General features: G+C 36.1%; 2 protein-coding genes and 1 pseudogene across 2 annotated transcripts; all 3 read left to right on the forward strand.

The window, feature by feature from the left end:
* Positions 1-3,108: 3,108 nt before the first annotated feature.
* On the forward strand, positions 3,109-3,802 carry LOC134000057 (uncharacterized). Its single transcript, XM_062439364.1, has 2 exons — positions 3,109-3,292; positions 3,382-3,802. The coding sequence occupies exons 1-2, from the start codon at positions 3,147-3,149 to the stop codon at positions 3,800-3,802; spliced, it is 567 nt and encodes a 188-aa protein (XP_062295348.1). The 5' UTR covers positions 3,109-3,146.
* Positions 3,803-5,737: 1,935 nt separating this feature from the next.
* On the forward strand, positions 5,738-9,141 carry LOC133999800 (echotoxin-2-like). The gene is made up of 3 exons (XM_062439116.1): positions 5,738-5,846; positions 8,036-8,217; positions 8,307-9,141. Exons 2-3 carry the CDS (start codon positions 8,072-8,074, stop codon positions 8,725-8,727), a joined length of 567 nt encoding a protein of 188 aa, XP_062295100.1. The 5' UTR covers positions 5,738-5,846; positions 8,036-8,071; the 3' UTR covers positions 8,728-9,141.
* Positions 9,142-11,467: 2,326 nt separating this feature from the next.
* On the forward strand, positions 11,468-15,790 carry LOC134000058 (interferon-induced very large GTPase 1-like; annotated as a pseudogene).
* Positions 15,791-25,023: the final 9,233 nt, after the last annotated feature.

Raw genomic sequence — 25,023 nt, forward strand, 5'->3', positions numbered from 1 at the left:
TCCAACTAAAGTTGCACCAACTAGTTTGATGTCATTTTTTGGAGCTTGGTTTGTAGTCTGAGACTGTGGGCCTACTCTCATACAAAGCTTGGAAAAATGCACCTCTTAAACCCCCACCCCCTTAATTTACTTGCTTTGTTTTGCTCAGCTCCTGGATGCCTTGGGATCATGATTATGTTATTTGATCCCGTAGGTACTCAACAATAGCCAAGATAGCCTCGTTTTACATACTTTAGATTACACCAAATATATAAAAAGTCTGCTTTAAGGCATCTATTAGTTTATGACTCTTGGAAAATGGGGAAAAAAAACGTAAAATTCACCAAAACTACAGGTTCAGGCAACCTAAAACATCATAAATATCAGACAAAGGAAAGCAAGACACAGCGTTAGAGTTTTTTACTTGCAAGGAGAATGGACAGAGATATGCACAGTTACAATCTCCTACCGCTCTGAAAGCATATCTCTCCGAACCCTCTCTTTTTATTTCATTAGGGAGTTTCCTACAGTAGTTACATTACAGTTGCTGCTCTAACGAGGGGGTTTCACACTGCAGCAACGTAGTTAAGATAATATGTTTGCATAATAACACATGAACATTCTAGCACATGACGTTCTCTTTCTCGACATCGCCCTGAAAACCAGTTATTATCTGGTTTCGGTTGATATCGCGGTTAGGATGCAGTTCCTCTTTTGACACTTATAGCGGCTGAGTCATCGACCTGCAGTCACGTCAGCCAGGTGTGACATCCTGAAAAACAACTCAAGCATACAGCACCCTTGCACATTCAAATAGAAAAAGGTTAGTTGCAGTATAAAAGGTAAATATTAGATAACTTATGTACAATCATTCAATCAACATGTTCCACAGGTCATTAATTTTCTATCAGCAGTCGGTCATGACCTTTCTGCTTCAGAGCGACTCAGGCTGGGTTTGGTCAAGGGCACAATTGTACCCTAACCCCATTCCCCTCAATAGAACTTCAATAAATGTTCCTGCATAAGACATCCAGTTCTTCACCTTGATTTAAGCAGCTCCAGAATTTCTCAATCCTCTAATACATACAGTACAGCATTAATACAGTATATTTTGTCATGTCACAGCACAGGGTCATGTCAGGTATGATGAAGAGTTCTCAGTTTGTCTTATGAAGACATAAAAATAGCTAACAAAACCTTCCCCTTTTCATATTTTGTGTTGTGATGTTCTTACATCTCAATTACTTTAGTAAGAGAGATCACATCAGTACCTGGTGCTTTAGGTTAAACATCTTGGAGGCCCCATGGCAAAAGAGATACCTGTAAATGCATGTATGTATTTGGTTATATGTGTGAAAGGAAGGGGTATGGTGAGGGGTTTTGATTACCATAGACTGATATAAAATGTATTTGGAAGGATACTTCCTGCGGAAACAGGTAAATACATGACCATACAAAACAATTCCATGTTTTGGGATATTAGTATAATCTGAGTGCCTTGTATTGAATGTCTAATTCATTAATTTAAGGAACATTATTCTATAATTGTACCTCATATGTGCATTTATATTCAATTATGTATCTATGAGTAAAAATATATTGACATACAATGTATATGTATTTGTACCTACATACATGCAGACATGTGAGAGATGTGACAGATGCATTTGTGGATTGACTATAGAGCAGTTCTTGTTTCCTTTAGAGAAACAAGCCTATCATTGTCATTGCTGTCAGTCAAATTACAGATCAGTCTGTCCCATTCTTGGTGCTGCATAAATAACCTTCTTGACCTTAAGCAAATGTGTAATCATATTGTTTGCTCATGGCTCAGCATGAAACACTTAAGGGGCTGGCACTGGTCTGCAGAAAGGTTTTGATAATCATAAACTGATATGAAAAAACTTTGGATGGAGAAACAGGTTTTGCTCTACACCAGTTGTATAACAAAGCCTTACAGCCAGGGTTTGCAGCCATTCTTCAGAGGTGTTCACACCAGGTAAGCAAAATATTATAATAATGCAACATTTCATTTGTACTGCGCTTTTCATTCATAGTGAAACTTGGCATGCTACAGTATTAATAACATATAATACAACATAAAGAAAATACCAATAAAAATATTTACATTCAAGCATCAATGACAAATTTCAACCTGGCAACAACCTAAGAACAACTCACTACTACTACCATGAAATGCCTGCAAATTATTTTTTTGTTGCATCATTGTACAAAGAGCAAAACAGTAACACAACATGGCAAGCTGTACGCTTTTATCTCAAAATGACCAAACTACAAAAGTAACTGTAATGGAAGTGGAGTAGAGTAGTGGAAATTAAGAAAAATAGATCTTGTTTCTGTTTGCTGCTATTCGCTGGTCCAAACGTAACTGTGTGGATGGAGGTAAAGACAGAGGTGTTTATAGGATGCTTTTTCTTTAGTAAGAAAAGTTAAAGACCATTATCATAAAACACTTTTCATACCAGAACGATAGTTGAAATAGATAAACAATCTATATAAACGTGTTAGGACAAGCTCTTCATTTCCGCAAAACCAACATAGAGCTCTCATTTTGAATACCTCTCCTCTTTAGCACCAAAAATAAAGCAGATAATACTGATATCAGTCTGGATTTGAAGCTCCATGTGGAATTTGGCTCAAGGACAATTTGGATAAAAGGTCACAGTTTGCAGTTTACACCACAGATTAGAATAGGCATTAATGAGGGTCTAAAGTTGGGTCTCAACAAAAGTTAGGCTTTATGTTTAGTTTTTTGTGTTTTGGCTGTGTTTGATCATTCTAAGCTGATATTTGTCAAATCTGTAACACCAAGTAAATCTGTAAATTCAAAAAATTCTTGAATTTATGATTTTGCCAATCCTTATTTGTCACTGACCCTTATATATATAAGTCTATATATATTCAAAGATGAATATATATATATATATATATATATATGTATAACACACACACACACACACACACACACACACACACATATATATATATATATGTTGATGTAACATTAATGAACTTACTGTTGCTTTTTTTAACCGTATTAAGAAATTGTCAATGCTGTCGTTTTTCTGATTAATCTAACACTCAATCAACATCTGTCTGTTAAAACTAAGCTTAAGGGATCTACTCTGCATCTTTGAAGTGCTGTTATGGCAGAAGCAGTAGCAGCAGCAGCTGGAGTTATTGGGGCAGCAGCAGCAGTCGGTGGTGCAATTGGTGAAATTGCTCCCACACATCGCCAGTGCACCATTGAGATTAGAAATGAATGCAAGGACTTCAGCCTTTGTAATCCCAGGTACCTTGCACATTTTTATCACATATCTATCTTCAAATGAACAGTCAATAAAGGTCTCATAAGAATTGTTCTACTGTTTCTATAACTAGGATGCACTTTGACAGTGGAGGCTGTGCCATACCTCTGCTACCTTTAATCTTCCCTTCCAAATCTGACGTGGCGCAGTTTATCAAGACTCCAAACACAGCATGTGGATCTGTCGGCGTCTTCACTTATGATCTCCAGAAGACGGATGCAGACCAGCCCACTGAGAAGATAGCTGTCATGTTCTCTGTGCCCTATGACTTTAATATGTACTCAAACCTGTACGCAGTGGGAATCTTTGACAAGAGCAGAGAGTGTAATAATGATCTTTATCATGAGATGTGTTTTAAAACAGGCAGCTCATTTGTCAGAGGTAAAGCAAAGGACCCAGGACTGATTTATAAGGGTGATCATGTGACACTCATGGCTACAATGTCAGACTCTTACCAACCTGTCATTAAACTGCAAATCAGGACTAAAATGTAAAATGTCAATCAATTACAGAATGACTCATTTGTGTATTTTACCTGTTAGGATGTATTTTTAACCATGCTCCAGCATGTTGAACAAACATGTCAAAGAATGATTGATAATGACAAGAATAACTTTGGGTCCCACCAGAGAATATCCTATGTTACCCAAAATGGACATTGTACTATATTTAAAGTCAATGTATGGACGATATAAGAAGCTGTATTCTGTAAAGAATCCTTGTCAGTGTCTGAATGCATGTGGACGTGAACCGAGCTCGTATTAAAACATGCATTAAGCTGAACTCCTGATCTGATTGAATCATTGCCACAGTTTCGCACTATCATTACCACAATTATGTTGTCATTTTACACATGATTACACAGATGGTTTTAGGCTGTCAGAGTAACAAACTGATCTGGAAAAATCAAAACATTGTTCCAATGCGTTTAATAGCTGTAGGCTGACTGGTTGCTTTTTGCATTTATAATCATATATATTGAATTACAGCATTTTGAATGCCTCTTCTCTTTAGCACCAAAAATAAAGCAGATAATACTGATATCAGTCTGGGTTTAAGGCTCTATGTGAAATTTGGCTCAATCTGAACAAAAGGTAACAGTTTGCAGTTTACACCACAGATTTAGAACAGGCATTAATGAGGGTCTAAAGTTGGGTCTCAATATAAGTTTCGCTTTGTTTTGTTGTGTTTTGGCTGTGTTTGATCATTCTAAGCTGATCTCTGTCAAATCTGTAAGACCAAGTAAATCTGTAAATCCTGTCTATAATAACATAATATAATCAAGCAAAACATATAAATCATATGAAATAATATAAACAATTATGAATTAAAGCTTTAAATTTGATATTAAAGATATATTAAATATAATATGCAATCATGTGCAATTTTCAGTTTATTTCACTAAATAATTGAAATGAAATTTCTGAAGTATCTAAATAAAAAGTGATATAAAACTATTTCCCCTTGTTTGTTTTTTGTTTTATTGTTATTACATCAACAAACAAACATAATGTAGTTTTAAATACATGATCATACAGAACAATTCCATGTTATTGAATATTAATCAAACCTGACTGCCTGTTTGTACAGTGGTCACTACTTTTTCTTCACAACAAGAACATTGTGGTTTCATATTCAGTGGCCAGGAGGATGAATGAATGTCTAATTATATAATATAAGGAACATCATGCTATACCCATGCCTCATATATGATTTATATTCTAATATGATTGTACCAGCATAAATTGGCATACAATGTATAGTTTTTTGCTCTCACATGCATGCAGACATGTGGGAGATGTGACAGATATATTTATGGATTGACTATAGAGCAGTTGATGTTTGTTAGGGAATTGTCCATATTTAGGGTCAAATATGGGCTTTGAGGTCATAGTAAAGGCAGCACTATCATCTTGGCAGATAGACATACTGTGTCTCTCTTTGACACAGTGAAGGCAACTGTCTGTGGTGTTTTGGGGAATGCAGGAGTCACTCTACCTAAAACCCACAGATGGGTTGGCCCCGATCTACCATACGGGCAATCTAGGTCCCCCGGGGCTCTTGATCAGTAAGGGGCCGTCCATAATGGGAGAAAAAAATATTCTTATTCTTTTTGTGTCGGACTTCACAGAAATAGAAACACTCGCTTGATGTTGATAATTATTATTGCTTTTATGCAAAGAAAATCAAGTCTCATGATTGACGGTTTCATTTCTCAGTTTGGCGATTGGGCAAGTGATGATTGGTCAACAGGTCACAATGTACTGTGGTTAGTTTGCATTAGCTGGTGTGTGGGAAAATCAATCACTTACAGGGATATGGACAGTGCCAGCTGTAACAAAAAGCCAAGTGGGAAAGCCCAAAGACAGAAAAAAAGGAAGAGAAAGAAGCGACTGTATTTAATAAATAGAAAGTCAGTAAGGAAGCTTTCTGTACTCTTTTCAGCTCTAGTCTGAGTTTGTGAAGGAGCTGGACTTTTAGTACCTCATCTCTGACTTTGAAGAAAAAGGCAAGAAAGAAAAACCTCTAATCTATTCTGTGAGTGCATTTAGTAGTATTATCTGTTGTGACTGGGTGTACACACACACACACACACACACACACACACACATATATGTATATACATATAGTGAATTGTGGATTCATTATTTCATAAGCTGTTTGCTTAACGTGTTTTGCATCACTGTAGTGTGATGCTGCTATAGGCCTACAGCACAGGAGTTGATTTGTCATGTGTATTATATGTTGGCTTTTGCAGTGTATGAAGTTGCCTCGCTCACTTAGTGACTCTTACTTTGTAACGTGAATTTAGCTGTGCTGTGTATATCTCAGGATGGCATTGTTGTATACTCAGTCACATGTATCAGTAATAACTGTTGTGCTGTGTGCTTGGTTGGTTTTCAGCGACACTGATATTACCATCATCTTGAGCCAAACACTGTCTTCAGATGATTTAATCCACTGTATCATTGTATTGTGATTTGTGAGTGCAGCAGTATTTTAGCACTTGGTTTATTGAAGTGTAGGCAGACCTGCGCTCAGCTCAGCTCAACTACTTATTCAGCTTTTGACCAACAGGTGTGTGATTGGACATGTCAGCTTGACTGGAAGCGCAAAATAATTAAGGTGGATTTTAATGGCCAGGGTGGGTAACATCAGCCAGCAAATCCTAACCATAAACCTAACTCCAAATGCAGATGTGTCAAGTTTAATTAAATCATTAGCAGTGCCGACTTTCCTCCCGCCTGTCGCTCAAAGCAATTCCACTTCTGACACCATGTTGTGTTGGAATAAAGACTGATTGCTGTGAGGATGACCGGCAGGGTAAAATGAAGGTTGGCTAACTACTCGTGGTTAAAATCTATAAACCTGCCCCGTGATATCCCTGGTATATCTGGTGGCAACAGATGACATTATGCTGCGTTCCATTTACCTCGTATATTGGAACTCTTAGCTGGGAATGATGTCACACGCAAGTTTGTGTCATTCCACTGTAGAAGACAGAAAAGCAGTTTTAGTCAGGTTAGCCACTGATAGCAATACTAGTTGATGAAAATGCATTTTGCTGTATTTTGTTCATACAAACAGCACAGCAACATGTCCACAGGTAGAAAGTGGACAGTGCTGTTTATATGACTGATTTAATGAGACACAAATAAGACAGAAGTGCTAATAAATAGGATGTTACTACAACTTCCACACTGTTGATGCACGGTGCAGCCACCTTGGATTTTGAAGTCGGGGCTGGTGGAGTACGTCAGACTCCTCAACTCTCTTAATTAATGTGTAATTCTCTTAAATTGCATCCACGTACTTACATCTTAGTCCCACCCACCGTGGATGCATGGAGAGACACAAGGAAACCACTGGAGAAGAGAGGAGACGAGGAGATATGATTTTAGAGAAAATGAGACCTCCTTTCCTCTGAACAGTCACCTGAAATTATATCTGTTTCTGATGACAACGGCCGCAGATCACAGCTAATTCAGCTGAACACAGCTGGATCAGGGTTAGGGTTAGGGTCAGTCGGCTTTGACAGCTGTAGCGACTTTTGACAGAGTTTGTCTACACAGATGTTCACTCTGCTGATAGTAACAAAGGTGCACAGTTATAACTGACACAGCAATAATTAATAAGAGTAATAATTGATTGCCAATCAGAATATCAATAAATACAGACACAATTAATAAGTAACATAAACGCATTCTCCCAGCATGCATGAATGCAGGTTTTTATCCATGTGCAGGTGTTTGTCAGATAGGTAATATATAATATAATATAATATGACATGCTGCAGAGAGAAAACACTGCTGCTCTCAGTTATAACTGTGCACCTTTGTTACTATCAGCACGGTGAACATCTGTGGAGACAAACTCTGTCAAAAGTCGTCATCACATCATTATCATAAAAAGCTTCTCATACCAGAACAATAGTGGAACTAGATAAACAATGTAGTTATTTGTCAAAGTTATTTGCTTCGTACAACAGACCACCAACTCCAAACTCCACTTCAACAGTTTGGAGATGCTGCAAGAAAGTCAAACTCATTCTTCTGTTTCTACTTAGAGAGGACAGCCATTATCCAAACAACTGCGATAGGTTATTTTTCAGTATAGAAAATTAACATACTGTTGCTTTTTTTAACTGTTTGGAGAAATTGTCAATGCTGTCATTATTCTGCTGAATCTAACACTCAATGAATCAACATCTGTCTGTTAACACAAAGCTTGAAGAATCTACTCTGCATCTTTGAAGTGCTGTTATGGCAGAAGACGTAGGAGCAGCAGCTGGAGTTATTGGGGCAGCAACAGCAGTCGGTGGTGCAATTGGTGAAATTGCTCCCACACATCGCCAGTGCACCATTGAGATTAGAAATGAATGCAAGGACTTCGGCCTTTGTAATCCCAGGTACCTTGCACATTTTTATCACATATCTATCTTCAAATTAACAGTCAATAAAGGTCTCATAAGAATTGTTCTACTGTTTCTATAACTAGGATGTTCATTGACAGTGGAGGCTGTGCCATACCTCTGCTACCTTTCATAAGGCCTTCCAAATCTGACGTGGCACAGTTTGTCAAGACTCCAAACACAGCACGTGGATCTGTCGGCGTCTTCACTTATGATCTCCTGAAGACGGATGCAGACCAGCCCACTGAGAAGATAGCTGTCATGTTCTCTGTGCCCTATGACTTTGATGTGTATTCAAATCTGTACGCAGTGGGAATCTTTGAAACCGGCAGAGAGTGTAATTATGATCTTTATTATGAGATGTATAATAACACAGACAGCTCATTTGTCAGAGGTGAAGCAAAGGACCCAGGACTGATTTATAAGGGTGATCATGTGACACTCATGGCTACAATGTCAGACTCTTACCAACCTGTCATTAAACTGCAAATCATGACTAAAATGTAACATGTCAATCAATTAATTGACTCATTTGTGTATTTTACCAGGATTGTGTGGTCATTTTACACATGATTACACAGATGGTTTTAGGCTGTCAGAGTAACAAACTGATCTGGAAAAATCAAAACATTGTTCCAATGCGTTTAATATCTGTAGGCTGACTGGTTGCTTTTTGCATTTATAATCATATATATTGAAATGCAGCATTTTGAATGCTTCTCCTCTTTAGCACCAAAAATAAAGCAGATAATACTGATATCAATCTGGGTTTAAAGCTCTATGTGAAATTTGGCTCAAGGACAATCTGAACAAAAGGTAACAGTTTGCAGTTTACACCACAGATTTAGAACAGGCAATAATGAGGGTCTAAAGTTGGGTCTCAACATAAGTTTTGCTTTGTGTTTTGTTGTGTTTTGGCTGTGTTTGATCATTCTAAGCTGATCTCTGTCAAATCTGTAACACCAAATAAATCTGTAAATCCTGTCTATAATAACATAATATAATCAAGCAAAACGTATAAATCATATGAAATAATATAAACAATTATGAATTAAATCTTTACATTTGATATTAAAGATATATTAAATATAATATGCAATCATGTGCAATTTTCAGTTTATTTCACTAAATAAATAAAGTGATATAAAACTATTTCCCCTTGTTTGTTTTTTGTTTTATTTCTTATTACATCAACAAACAAACATAATGTAGTTTTAAATACATGATCATACAGAACAATTCCATGTTATTGAATATTAATCAAACCTGACTGCCTGTTTGTACAGTGGTCACTACTTTTTCTTCACAACAAGAACATTGTGGTTTTATATTCAGTGGCCAGGAAGATGAATGAATGTCTAATTATATAATATAAGGAACATCATGCTATACCCATGCCTCATATATGCATTTATATTCTAATATGATTGTATCAGCAAAAATGTGCATACAATGTATAGTTTTTTGCTCTCACATGCATGCAGACATGTGGGAGATGTGACAGATATATTTATGGATTGACTATAGAGCAGTTGATGTTTGTAAGGGAATTGTCCATATTTAGGGTCAAATATGGGCTTTGAGGTCATAGTAAAGGCAGCACTATCATCTTAGCAGATAGACATACTGTCTCTCTCCTTGACACAATGAAGGCAACTGTCTGTGGTGTTTTGGGGAATGCAGGAGTCACTTTGATAACGGTGGTGCAGCATTGCTGTGGCACCTACAGTATAAGGTCAGAGGACATGACTGTCTGACTACCTAAAACCCACAGATGGGTTGGCCCCGATCTACCATAGGGGCAATCTAGGTCCCCCGGGGCTCTTGATCAGTAAGGGGCCGTCCATGATGGGAGAAAAAAATATTCTTATTCTTTTTGTGTCGGACTTCACAGAAATAGAAACACTCGCTTGATGTTGATAATTATTTTTGCTTTTATGCAAAGAAAATCAAGTCTCATGATTGACGGTTTCATTTCTCAGTTTGACGATTGGGCAAGTGATGATTGGTCAACAGGTCACAATGTACTGTGGAAAATCAATCGCTTAAGGGGATATGGACAGTGCCAGCTGTAACAAAAAGTCAAGTGGGGAAGCCCAAAGAAAGAAAAAAGGAAGAGAAAGAAGGGACTGCAATTTTTAAAAAAGAAAGTTTTTGTAACACTCATTTTGGTGATGTGCACCACTACAAACAAGATACATATACTGTGTTCCAGGAAGTTATGTAACATTATTCTCATGTCTTTCTTTTGGCTAGAAATGTATTTTAATCAGTGCTTCTTCACATTCTGTCAGCAGGATTTTAAAGATTCAGTACAGTAATAATCATGTATTTCAATCTCATTCCCTTCTGTAACAGAGGGCATGTTGATGTAAATTTGACCAACATTTTGGAACTGTTGTTATGAAAATGACATCCCACTGGATAGCCATAGAATCAATCAATAAACCAATCAACCAGTCAATCAAACTTTATTTGTATAGCACTTTTCATCCATTGTGATGTAACACAAAGTGCTTTACATAGAACAAACAAACAAAAGTTGTTGTTTTTAATCAATAACAATAGGGACTCAGGAAATGCTGTCATAACTCTCAAGAATCTGCAGTGAGGAAATACCAGAGGTAGGATGAAAATGTAAAAATAAATAAAATTATAAGGTAATACAAGATTAATAAAAAGATATAAAAGGTAAGAAACAATAATAAAAATAAATGAATAAATAAGACGAATAAAGTCACTTTAGAATAAAGTGGGTAAATCCAGAAATGTTAGGAGTAAAAGAGTAAAAGTAATGAAGTAAAACAGACATAAAAGGTGGGTTATGAAGAAGAAACTATAATAGAAGAAATGGAATAGTCCAAGTAGTAAAATAGGCTAAAATAGAAAATAAAAGACATTCATATATAAATAAAATTGATAGCCAAATTAAAAAGGTAGGTCTTAAGTTTGCTTTTAAAAATATCAACACTCTCTTCTGCCCTCAGGTTTTTTAGGAAGATCCAGAGATGATGACCATAGTAATAAAAAGACGCCTCTCCGTGGGTTTGTGTCTGGACTCCATACTGGGAATAATTAAAAGGCCCTCGTCAGAAGACCTGAGGAAAGCAAATCTGATAAAAAGGAAGGACTAAGACCATTAAGAGCTTTATAAACCAATAAAAGGATCTTAAAATCAATTCTGAAGCAAACAGGTAGCCAGTGCAGAGACTTTAAAATTGGTGTAATGTGTGCTCTCTTTCTTGAAATGAAAGAGGGAAAATACAAAATGGGTCTGAAAGACAAAAGCCAGTCAGATGTTTCTGAAGAACTGAAAGGAATCATTGGAAAAATCTTGTCTGGACCACATACATCCTTCCAGCTAAAAACCATGGCTGAGGTCTCTGGAATCAGAGTGGATGAAGATGACACATTCTGCCAAAACGGAAAATCTGCTGCTTTGAAAATAGTGGATTTACTTCGAGGGATGGATGTTTCAAAGATCAAACATAAATATCTCCCTTGTCAAGGCCAACTGTGGCATGACTGGTGCAAAATAAACAAGGAACAGTATCACCTCAAAGGGAACATTGAGATGGAGAAATGTAAAAAGCAGCAGAAATTGGAGAAAATACGTCAACAACAATGTTCTGCTCCCTGTAGTGAACTGATGAAGTTGTTCATTGAAAGCCTCTCATCTCTGCCATCAGAAGAAAAAGAATATTTCCTGAAATGGATTCAGATCTTACTGGATGCATTCTCCATAGATGATCTGTCCTCAATTCTCCAAAAGTATGATGAGAAGTGGTCTGAAGTCTTGACTTTGAAGAAGAAGCATGATACATCTGATCAGCTAACAAGTAAGCAAACTGAGCTTGAAGAAATATCAAAAAAACTGCAGTCAGCTACTTTTGGCTTAGAGCACATCTTTAGAGAAATTGGACAGATCTATGAAGCCCATACATCTCTGCAGGAACAAACAAAGATGGAAGAGACTGACTGGTCTAAATACCCTGAGCTGGCTGCAGAGCTGATGATATCAGGACACCCAATGGAGCTGATGGATGGTGATGCAGGTCATGTGCCTTTAACATGGATCTCTAGTCTTTTAGATCAAGTCAGCATACAGAAATACAGAAAAGTCAGCATACAGAAAACTTGAGGTCCAGTATGGGAACTGGACCTGGGCCCTGAGGAGCAACATGTTGACCATTGAGAACCAGCTTCATACCATAATTGAAAATGGAAAACTTGACAATGTTGAGCTTAATTATCTTTTTAAAGAAATTAGCAAAACATATGAAGAAACAAAAAAAGATATGAAAGTGTATTTTGATGATGAAAGAGACAAAGTAATGCTGGTTCAGTGGCGAGGCCGATTTGAAAGCAAAATCAAAGAGTTTCATGATGAACAGGTGAGAGGAGTTAAAAGAAAACTGGATGAGGTCATCCAGCAGAAGAAGGCTTGTAAAAAGATGGATGACAAGAAGACAGAGTTTGAGAACAAGCTGCTACAAAATAGCAAAGAGCTTGCTCAGCAGTTAAAAGACAAGGACAAAGATGAAGAGGAACTCCAAAAGCAGTTCAACAGTGTTTGGAGAGTCTGGGTTAAAGAATTCACTAGAGACACAAAACCTATTGAGGACATCAACCTGGAACAAGACCTGTTTACTGTCCTGTATGACCTTGGTGTTGAATTGGCTCAAATAAATGACTCCAAACACAGCGGTAGCTACAAAAACATATCAGAGATTGGGAATTATTTTCATTACGTAACCCTAAAGAAGAACCGAAATATGTTAATTCAAGCAGCCCAAACAGTGAGACTTTAGGGATTCTCTTCCATATGAAGAACAACAATTGATCAGATCCCTCATTGAAGATGTTGAACAACAGTCTCTTCATAACATTAAGAGCAAACCTGTAGCTACAAGAGGCTACAGTCCAACTTACTTGCAAGAAGTCGCCAAAATTGTAACAAAAGAAGTGACAGAATTTGAATCAAATGGGAAACATGCTCTGAAGAAGGAGTTTACAGTTGATCTGTTACTGTATGTGTTTGACAAAGCATGAAGCTGGATTTCAGAGTCCCACAACAAATTCAGGAAGAGCAATGATGCTCTCACTTATTTAGAAAGCAAGAAAATGCAGTATTACAATATTTTCAAAAGTTTCTGCAAAGGAAACTCATCTGCTGTTGTGCTTGGAGAACTGATCTGTGAAAAACTGAAAGTTTCTACTGTTGAAGCTGTCTGTAACAAAACTGCCATAGATCTCGCTGGAGAGATGATGTGCAGTTTCCCAGCATTCAATGGGAACAGGTTGAACTTGGAGAAACATGTGTTGAAGTCACTAGCTGAGAAAGAAGACTTTGATGGTTTCATCAACTACATCCGACACCCAAGGAGCCATGTTAAGAGTTTCATAAAGGAGGAAGTAGAGAAATACATCCTCACAGACAACAAAGATAAAGCACAGAAAATACTCAAGAAAAATGTTGAAGACGTCAATAAACTTGTGAGTCAAGCTTTGTTTGATGCAACAGAGAAAGTCAAAACTCAGAGAGGAAACACAGACATGTGGCTGGAGGAATTTTCCAGTCTGATAAAAGACGTGCTGACATTTGACACCATTAGTTCTGAAAATTTCAGTGACATAAACAAATTTGACTTTCTTAAAGAAGAGATAGAGAAAGGACTTACATCCATCATTAAAGAGTTGAGCAGCCTCTCATTGGATAAGATGAAGGAATTCAGGCAGAAGCCAGATCAAATCCTCATTGATCAGCTGTGTAACTGCTGCTGGGTAATGTGTCCATTCTGTGCAGCTGTTTGTACAAACACCATCAAAGATCACAGTCCTGATGATCACAGTGTGCCTTTTCATCGATCAACTGCAGTCACTGGTAAACACTATAAAGACACAGATGAGATGAGCATCCATTTCTGCACAACCAATGTTGCAAGTGATCGCAGTTTTTACCCTTGTCATGATACAGATGAGACCATTCCCTATAAACTGTACCGGATTGCTGGTCCAACATATGCTAACTGGAGAATTATCCCTGATGAGTCTAAGCTGACGTACTGGAAATGGTTTGTATGTCAATTTCAAAAGCAGCTGGAAGACCACTATAACTATAAATTCAAGGGCAGAGGTGAAATTCCCAAAGAGTGGAAAACATCTGAAGAAGAAGCGATTAAAAGTCTGGATGAAATGTGTTAGTGAGCCGACACAACACAACTACAACCCTGCTGAAAATAATGACACTGTTTTGTTTTCAAGAACCAAAATAATACAAAACAGTGTTTTCAGATTTATGCTGATTTATAGTTGACAGGTGAATTAGTGTGTGAGTAATACATGTAAACAGTCAGTGAACTCATACATACAGAAGACTTTTTGACTGTTGAACACACATCTGGTTGCTTGATTGAAATCAACACAAAACTAAAGAGGACACAATAACAAAGTGATTTAAAGGATGTTTGTTTCATAAAAACTTAAAATCAATTTTTCATCTACAAAGTCAGTTAGAGGATTTCTGGAAATGCAGATAGTTTAAATAAATGTAAAAGCAGAACACAATATGTTGTCTGTTTGTTTTTCAAAGAAAGAGAATTCATGTAACTACTTTGTGTTATATGTAAGATGAGACAAAGGATGGATATTTTAATTTCAATTAAATCAGAATACATGAAGTTTAAAGTGTGAAGTTCAATTATCGAAATCTAAATTCAAAGACGTATTTTCTGTTTGTAGAAACTTACAACATAAAAACACAGTTGAAGTTGAGTCATGTTAGAGAACATATCAACCATATGATTTAAAGTATTTGACATGTTCAGTTGTGTAATGTTTATCTCTTTTCAACCATTCTGTTATTATTTACACATGAGTGTTTTTGTAGTTTAGTTGAAGTGAACTTGTGCTCTGTCTCAGCTCTTCAGATATCCACAGTTCATGTAAACAGTGTCATTCATCTGAAGAGAACGTTTCTAAAAGATTTCATCATTTATTCAATTCATCAGTCAGTGACAGTGAGTCATACTTCATATGTAGTGAAGGTTTCTTAATGTTTCTGTAATAACAGTCTCTATTAACACATGTAACACCTGCCATAGAACACAATGCATTTATGTTTTATTCTATTTTATTGAGGTCTGAATCAAGAGAATGACATCAAACATTTTCTCTAAAATAAAAATATAAAATGGAGATAGTATCATGATGGCTCTCTGTCTAAATATTATAAATTAACAGTTGTGTTATTTTCTTTGTTGTTATTTGATCTAGTCGACTTTTTATAGAAGGATGTTAAGACCTCATTTATGTTCAAGAATTTAAATTTCTTCTTTATTTTTTCTTACTTATTACAACATATAGTTGATGTAGATTCTTATATATGTGATGATGAATCTGATATAATGTTTCTATATAAGATGTTTGATCATTTGAAGTATGACTTTTGTGTTCCTGCTTTTTAATTATATTTTTCTATGTACTTTATTGAAGTGTTAATTGTTTTGGATGATTAATCTCACCTGTCATCATAGAGCTTGTCAGACTATTAGTGTGCATGATATATAAATATGAGCATGTTTTGCATTTATTAAACATTTTGACCTGATGAAGATTCATGTAGAAATATTTTCATCAATAAACTTTTGTGGCTTGGAGTAAATGTGCAGGTGTTTCTTTTTTCATTGTATTTTTCACACATTCAGGTGTTTTTTATAGTATCATTTGATGTTATACATCTCAAAAACCAATAAATCTGATAACATGGTGCATCACCTTTGACTGTATCAATATCATATTATTCAATACAAATTTGACATATTGTGTAATGGAGGATATTTTAGCATTTCTTAAACATTTAAAGGTTTGAGAAATGCTGAGGATGTTATGATGTTGTCCAGCTGTATTTTTCCCTCGTCTTGTTTGATGGGTCAGATTAATCACCAGTGGTGCTCAAATACTTCAGCCACAGATTTCACATCCAGGTTACCATTTATTTTCTGTTTAGTGAATAAATTAAAACATTCATTCTTAAGAACTGAAACTTTACTTCTCACCATGAGACAGAATTATTTCCTTCACCTTTAGCTGTTTTTCAATTCAACTTCCTGAGAAAAAATAGTTTAAAGTAAAGCAGTTTAAAGTTATAGGAGACACAATGTGGTTTAAATGGAAAGTGTTATACCCAGCTTGTTTAAGAGCATAACAAAGAAGGGAGGACCACACAGTAATAGCTCAAATTAAAGAAGTCATTTATTAAAGATAGCAAATTCAATAACCATGGGGCTGATTTCCTGGACAGGGATTAAGTCAAGTCCAAAACTACAGTAGTTTCTCCATGGATATTTTCACAGAATCCTGTATTTAGTCTAGAACTAGTCTTAATCTCTCTGGACCAAAGAGTTTTAAAGTAAAAAAGAACATGAACCAAGGCTACATTCAACACATTCAACACAATCTAAAACCAAAACCACATAGATTGCCTGAAAGGCACCAGCCTTCCAGGAGGACGAGATACAGAGAGAGAGAGGACACCATCTTGAAATACCCTTTTAAAAAGGCTCCCAACAGGTGACCTCAATCCCTTGATGAGGTGGGAGGGACCAGACCATCTGGGAGGAGAGAAGCAAAGGCACGAAGTAGAAGTAGTTAGTATTGAGGCCTAGGGCCATCAAACAAGTTACACTTTTTACTGAAAAGTACATTTTATCTGATGTGAAGATTTGTCATGTTACTTTGACCTCACATCATCATTACCAATGTTTTCACTAACTGTTGTTAAAATCTGTAATATTTACAGTATTTACATTGACGAAAATGAGCTGAGCTTTAAATCAGGATCAGGCTTCAATTAGTGAAAACTGACATTCAAAGACTATTTGAATGTAAACCTTTTATTTTCTGAAGCACAACAGTAAATATTGAAGTAAGGAAATGACCTCTGCATCACAGCCGAGGTCGATCTGGAATCTGAGCGGATCAGAGACTATCTAATAAATGTAATCTTAATGTTTGTGTTTGTAGAGCTCAGAATATTAGACACATATTCACATTCAGAATATTAATAAAAACATGAATGCTCCACGCAGAATGAAAGTACACATTGTTCAAGACTTATAATTATTACATAGATAACTTTACATTAGTTTATTCCATTGAGGGGCTGCTATAGAATAAATGTAAGTCTTTGTTTAGCTTACCTATCAGCATCATGGTGAATTAGCCTCTATATTTTCAGCTGATCTCCAGCTTTCAGCTCCACATTGTTCAATTCAAGTTGTTGTGAAGTTCAGAGTTTCAACCAGTTTAATTAAAAAATGAAAGATTACATTTAGTAATTTTTACACTGAGTAAATCTATCATTTATAAAAGCAGAAACAAAGCAGTTCATCTTACCATGTTCATATTGGATGCTGGTGTTGGTGAAGAGCCCTGGAGCTAATAAGATGGAAGATGGTTCTCTGTCCTGAGACAACAAGTAAGTAGTGTGATGGTGAAATTTCACTTAATCTATAAGCACAAATTATTCAATTCAATGACTTTTATCATCACAGTTTGGTCCAATTATCATCATCACAATTAAGCAGTCTATTCTATGCAAAGGAAGCTCTACATGTAATCATTGCTGTTGAACTCTGCACAGTGTTGACTTTGTATTCCTAAATTCCTCTCACTGCATTCAGTGAAAAGGTGAGGCAGCAGACACTCTGAGACTGTCACTCTCATTTTAGTCCACCAGGTGGTGCTGCTGGGCTTTACAACACTGAACCTAAATAACTAACAAGTCAATTATTTCTAAACCATTGAAATGAGATGGTCTGGTCACAGGTAGTAAAATGTTGAAGTTGAAGTGTTTTAATTGGTATATGAGTGTGAGAGTAAAGCGGCACTGATTCATATTCAGCAAATCAGCAAATGTTTATTATTATTATTATTATTATTATTATTATTATTATTATTATTATTATTATTATTTGGATTATACAAACAAATCTATTTTATCATCTTTTTATTTATTTTAACTTTGCTGTTGTGCAATCTGTTCTTACATGATTCTGAGGAGTTGGAGGAAAATGCAGCTGTGTCACATGTGAATAAACAGTTCACATGTTTAATCAGTGGTTCACCACTTTCAGTTGTTGATCATCGGTGTCATATCTTTACCTTGTAGCTGTTTTATGACTGTTAACACGACAAAGAAATGATTAATCTCAAATTCTCCATGTAAATGAAATCAGCTTTTCTTAAGATATCTATGCAACACTCTACAACATCTTTAAACTCCATCTCTTTATAACCCTGTCAGATTCAGAGAAACTTCTCCGTGTCTTTATCTCCTCAGGACTGGACTACTGCAATGTGTTCTTCACAGAGATCTCTGGCAGGAGCATTTAAAGGTTCCAGTTCATTCAGAGCAGGGCTGCCAGGATCCTGATGAGATCATGAAAAGACAAACATAGAACACCAATTCAGTTTTCATTGCACTGGCTCTCTGTCTCCTTCAGGATTAACTACAACTCCTGCTACTTACATACAAATCCATCAGCTGACATGAACCTCCCTACCTGCAGGAACTGATCCCACCACAAACGTCCACCTGCACCCTCTAACCTGCCAGCTGTTCTATGTTATTAATACTGTAGCACTATTCATTTCACTATGAATTAAATACTACTATCATTATTATTGTTGTTGTTTTCCTCCACCTGCTCTGTGATGACATTACTACTGTTTCATCTTTTTCTTACATGTATTACTGTCATTTTCTTTCTGTTATATAACGGTACATATAGTGACTTTTCAAAATAAATGTTTTTGTTTACTGGAAACAAAACAAAAAAAAACAGGGAATAAAATCCATAGTCCTCATCTTGAAGTTCATATGAATTTTTTGTACCTTGAAGAACACTGTTTCACTGTTTTATTGCAGTAGAAAGATAATGATGGAATTTGGCAGTAAAAACACTGTAATACAGGAAGATATAAACTTGATTTGACTCATGGATGACTAAAGCCTCATAATAGATTCTTAAATAAGGTGGGTGGAGGCTTTTGACCACATCACTAACATTGAAAGTGCATTATAAAGGGGTCCTTTATGGCCAGTATGAACAGAAGAATGATTACGGCAAGAAAAACATGATCATTTGAGACAGACATGAGACATGAAAAGTTGTGAGCCTGGCCTTTAATGAATTAATGATTTCACGACTGTTACGAACCCCAGCTCGTAGGGGAAAAGGGAAAGTTACACTCAACCCGGTGGAATGGATTCTGAAATAAGGGGGTATTTATTACAGTTAATGTTGACACGTGGTGACAAATAATAAATGCAACCGAAAAGGGCCGCCAGGTGCTGATAAATAAATAAACAAAGATAACGAAAAGAGAACTCCTTACAAATGAAACAGAGCTTAATGCCTAATGACTTATACACAACAAATAGAATAATTCTAAACAAAAACCTAACTACCTACTCTATGTCAAATGAAAACCAAAATACAAAGGATCAGCACCCCTAAACCTAGCAGAAGATAATACAATGGAAAACAATGCAGCCAAAGGTACCTTACCCTTGCCCAACTCTGGGTACTCTGGACTTACTCCTTACATTGTTAAAACAGACTCGTTACTTGTTTCAACCTCAGTGACTTTATAAAAAGAAGACATGACGTACAAATAAGTGATAGAAAACCGATTTATTTATTTTATTGTGGTGTGTGCTCCGGTAAGATGCTGCCCTTCCGGCTGTTCATATCAAAATCTACTAGTCTAACAATGTGCAGACTGCAGGAATATGACAGCAGCAGGAAGACTCCTACCATATGAACACATGCTGTGCACTGTGCACAGTGAGGTCCATTATAACAGCAATCTGTGACAGTGAGTGAGTCAGTGAGGAGCGATTTAAAAAATCACATCATGCTTAACGCGTTAACGCTGACAGCCCAAATATTTATATTATATATTATATATTTATATATATTCTGTCTGAAATGTTTCTTGCAGCAAAACCAGACTGTGTCCAGTGATTTTTTTTCTGTGCAGGTTGTTAACAAAAGAGGAAAACTATCCTTTTTTCTTGTGCCGAGAACTTTTTTCATTTTGTCGAGTTATCAAAAGAGGTATTGTGTATCATTGACTGTCATTTTTTTTGACTTTTTTAAATTATTTTTTTTATAGTCTATACTTACAATTAAGTACATAATGTGAGTACTTTTGCCACCTGGGCATAGATTTGCGTATCGACGGTGGTACTAGCAATTTCAAGGTGTTGAACTAGGGATTGAATTGTCTCTACCAATATTTGTACTGATCTCAGACCATCAAGCTGTTTTAACTCGATATAACATTGATAGTATGATCTCTGCAGAGTTGCCAGGTTTGTGTGAAAACTGGGTTAAATATGATGAATAGTGGAATATGAAGAATACTTGATATGATTAAATTCAAACTGTGTGACATATTGACAGCTGCAGCCTGACAGCAGCAGTAGTGGAGTCAGTAATGAACAGTGAAGAATTTAAAATGAATAGTAGCCTATTCATGGTTTAAACATTTGAAATATCACAGAATTGAAAATGACTTCACTGGCCAAAACTAACATAAGCTGATATTATATTTAAATTTCAGGTGTTGAGTGTTGTTAGCTTTTTATCTTTACTTGTGTCTTTACTTTACTTAGTGTGTGTTGACACTGTGTGGTCTATAACTTGGCCTGTCTAGGAAAACTTTGAGGAGAACATATTGTGTTCACTACAAATAAACACAATATGTAAGATGTGTGATTTCTTCTACAGTAAAACCATGTTCATATTCAGCCTGTATTGTTATTAGAGCATACCATTACGTAATAGCCTACCTATAATGACAACAGTTATATTAACCAGCTGTAAAATATGTATTTCACTATAGCTACAAAATAGTCTGTTTAGGCTGGTTAGAGTTTTACAGCTAAATTGTCATCAAATTATATTTGAAATCAAACTGACTTCAAATTTGATTATTGTGGATGTGTAGACAATAGAAACTACATAAATGCAGCAGTAGTGTTAGATCAGTGGAGTTTAAGTGAAATTGTGTTCCTTGCTAAGCTATGTTTAGGCAGGTGAAAGACAAATAGACAAACAGACATAAATGACCAACTAACAGTATTGACATCTGTAGATATTTGTGTAAACAATCTGTTATTGATATCAAGAATCCCTCACTCAGTGCATCCCTCACTTTTTGTCTGTTTTCCCCACTGCACGTATGAAAATGATGTACTGTAATTCATTGTGAACAGCAATGGTTTGTATCTGATACATCTAGGTCTCTGAAGTAGTACTAAAGTAATTCAATCAGGGTTGGCAGGTCTAGTATCTGCATTTCTTTTAAATGAGGGATGACAACGTAAAGTGAAAGTAGGACAGCTGTAACTCATGATTTCTCTGATAAGTTGTGACAATACTGTGAACACTAAATGAAACATTAACCAGTTAGTGGAGTTTGGGTTTCACATAAGATTAAAAAAAGACAGATAACACATTTAATGGAGGTAAAGGTCGTATTTTATGAGTTTTAATATATTATTATGTACGTAGGTATAAGATATCACTGATGTTTATCTATAACACACACATAAAGTCCAACACAGTAATCTGTGCTCATCAGTTTAGAAATGGTCCTGATCACTCTTGAAGTTCATTTTTATCTGACTATTTTAAAAATCAGATGTTTCTCACAAAAGCTTCAATTTGTTTGTATGTGCAAGTTTGAATGTGTGTAAAGCTGCAATGAACAACTCTTCTGCTAACTAATCTGCTCATTATTATCTTGATAAATTGTTTTGTCTTTATTATTAAATGTCAGATAACTGTAGTTATTTCTTAGACCTCATGGTGATGTCTTTAAATGTCTTATTGTGTCTGATCTATCATCCAAAATTCAAAGATGTTCTATTTACTATAATGTCAAAGCTTCAAGTCCTCACATTTGAGAAGCTGTTGTGTGATCTGTTTTTTCTTTCATGACTTTCCAATAGAAGAGTTGGAGGTGAATGTAGCTGAAATCAAGGTTAAAAAAACAGCTTTTGCTTTCTAAACTACTCATTTATTTCTGAGAACTTTGATTGTAATGTAACATTATATTGTAGTAAAATTATATTTACTAAATTACAAACAAATTAAAATTCAAAGATCTCAGAAGAATGATGTAAATGACCCAATACACACATTTAAGTTTGCATTTGTACTGTATTCTTTTTATTGCTTTGATTTTTTTTATTTCAGTGAAGACGGAATTTTAATTTGAAAAGACACTATATGTATATAACAGAAAGAAACTGACAATAAGAAAGGAAATAAAAAGATTAAACAGTGCAGTGATGTCATCACAGAGCATGATGAGGGAAACAACAACAATAATAATTATTAAAATAATGGTAATAATAATAATTTCTTCTAAATGTTCCTAGAAAGGCCAAGTTATAGACCACACAGTGCCAACACACACTAAGTAAAGTAAAGATACTAAACACACCCAACACCTGAAATGTAAATATAATATCAGCTTATGTTAGTTTTGACCAGTGAGGTCATTTTCAATTCTGTGATATTTCAAATGTTTAAACCATGAATAAGCTACTATTCATTTTAAATTCATCACTGTTCATCACTGACTCCACTTCTGCTGCTGTCAGGCTGCAGCGCTCATTAATATGTCACACAGTTTAAATTTGAGTGTTGCCATATAATCATATCAAGTATTCATCATATCCAACTTTTCAATCTTTATCATATTCAACCCAGTTTTCACAGAAAACACACAAACCTAGCAACTATGCAGAGATCATCTTACTAATAACCAGTGGCGGCTGGTGACAAAAATGTTTGGGGGGGCGCAGTTTGATGGTTGGTGGTCCTAGGGTTAGTGTCAAATAAGCCGTAGCACCACTTCATACCGCAGCAAAAAAATATAATTAAGAAAGAAAAACTAATCTAAAATCAACACAACACACTATAATGTCCCCTGGTTTGTCCCAGTATAGTATCTCAGACCCACAGAGAGAGGAATAAAAAATTATAACCAGACATGATAAAATGCCCATTTCACTCACATCACCTAAAGATACCATCAGTTAAAGCAGAGTTACCAATAACGTAATATGCTTAAAAAGAGACACCACCTATATTTTAGTTATTGTGTCTTCAGTCCTGATTTCACTGTAATCTGTTAGTTGTTGCAATACCTAAAGATGACAATAGATGGCGCATTAAGCACTATACACTGCTGTGATTAGGCATAATTTATTTAACTTATTTTAATAATGAAATGTACCCAAATCAACTGTAATAGTCAAAATTACTTTCATCATTTCTTATCCTGCATTTATGCATTTTAGTTTTTTACACTTCATAGATATGTCTTTTATAAAGTATTTTTTTTAACACTTTACAATATTAATAACAGTAATGCAGCTACTACCTGATCTTTTATATGTCCTGTTGGAGCTGCTGGATGCAGCCACTGACTGAATCTATGTTCCTCTTCTGGAGCTTGGCATAGCGGAGGTCTACATGTGGCCAGATGTGGTGAAACAGCTGCAGAAAGAGCTCAGCAATGCTAAGTCTGCTAAAAACAACTTAGCTCCATGCTATTGTCTCGATGGCTGCAGCTTTCTGTTTGATTTTTTTCAGAGAGATGTTTTAGGTCTCGTTCCCCTGTCATTGTCCACAACGCTTCGGTGCTGACACTTTGAAACAGCAAACAGATTAAGCAATAAAAGGAATAACTCACAAAACATCCAGCTAGCCAGCTCCGTTTATCATTTCATCAGCAGGAGAAACTCTCAGCTCCTCCATCACCTGCTGCTGCTTTATCCTCTTTCTCTCTTCTAGTTAAAGTCTTGTGAAATTAGGTTTTTGTAGAGAAATTACAAAATAATCTTCTTTAATTTCCGCGGCTCCACTTTAACGTCATCTCCTGAACCTACCGTCAGCAGGAGTTTGGGTGACAGCAGCTGACGGGAGGGCGTGAATGACAGCCGGAACTGTCCAATCACAGTAGATTAAAAAACATGAAACAACAACAATTCGCTGCCAATAAAAGTGGGCGTGTCCGGGGCGCACTGAGCTGCGCCCCGTGGGAAACGTGATGCAGGCCAATGAGAGAGCAGCCTCAGGTCATGTGCTTGTCAAAAGTTTGAGGGCTTGCATTGACTTCCATTAGTCCGGCGCCCCGCATACAGGAAGTACATATAGAAATTAATAAAATACCATTTGGAATCGATTTATAATGAATAATGACAGGTGCTTAGAGGCTAACAGGACCATCTTGCTAACAAATACTATTTATTTCATAATTATTTAGCATTTTCTAATTCATTTATGTTTAATATGTTTAAGTAGATTTTGGCCAGATATTTGATGGGGGCGGCGCCCCAGCGCCCCGCATTGACCGGCCGCCACTGCTAATAACATTATTTAACATGTGGAGTTAAAACAGCTAAAATGGCCTGAAATCAATGTTGATAGGGACACATCAGCAACACCTTGACATTGTTAGCCTATTCATGGTTTAAACATTTGAAATATCGCAATATTGAAAATGACTTCACTGGTCAAAACGAACATAAGCTATATTATATTTATATAATAAAACTTTTTTCGGCTTCAAAAAGCCAGTTCAGCTTAACTCTGAGTCAGTTACCCTGGCAACATACTCCGTGAACGTAACCTGCTCGCTGGCAGGTTTTCTAGAACTAACTCTGAGTTTCTCTTCCTTTTTAGTTGAAGCCTGCAGACTGAAGGAGCTGTCAGA

This window comes from Scomber scombrus, chromosome 18, assembly GCF_963691925.1.
Source record: "Scomber scombrus chromosome 18, fScoSco1.1, whole genome shotgun sequence".
NCBI lineage: Eukaryota > Metazoa > Chordata > Actinopteri > Scombriformes > Scombridae > Scomber > Scomber scombrus.

Excerpts from the sequence above, each read along its gene's own strand:
- LOC134000057 (XM_062439364.1), top strand. The coding sequence starts at position 3,147 with ATGGCAGAAGCAGTAGCAGCAGCAGCTGGAGTTATTGGGGCAGCAGCA. Across the intron at positions 3,293-3,381 it reads TTCAGCCTTTGTAATCCCAG|GATGCACTTTGACAGTGGAG; the intron begins GTACCTTGCACA and ends TTCTATAACTAG.
- LOC133999800 (XM_062439116.1), top strand. The coding sequence starts at position 8,072 with ATGGCAGAAGACGTAGGAGCAGCAGCTGGAGTTATTGGGGCAGCAACA. Across the intron at positions 8,218-8,306 it reads TTCGGCCTTTGTAATCCCAG|GATGTTCATTGACAGTGGAG; the intron begins GTACCTTGCACA and ends TTCTATAACTAG.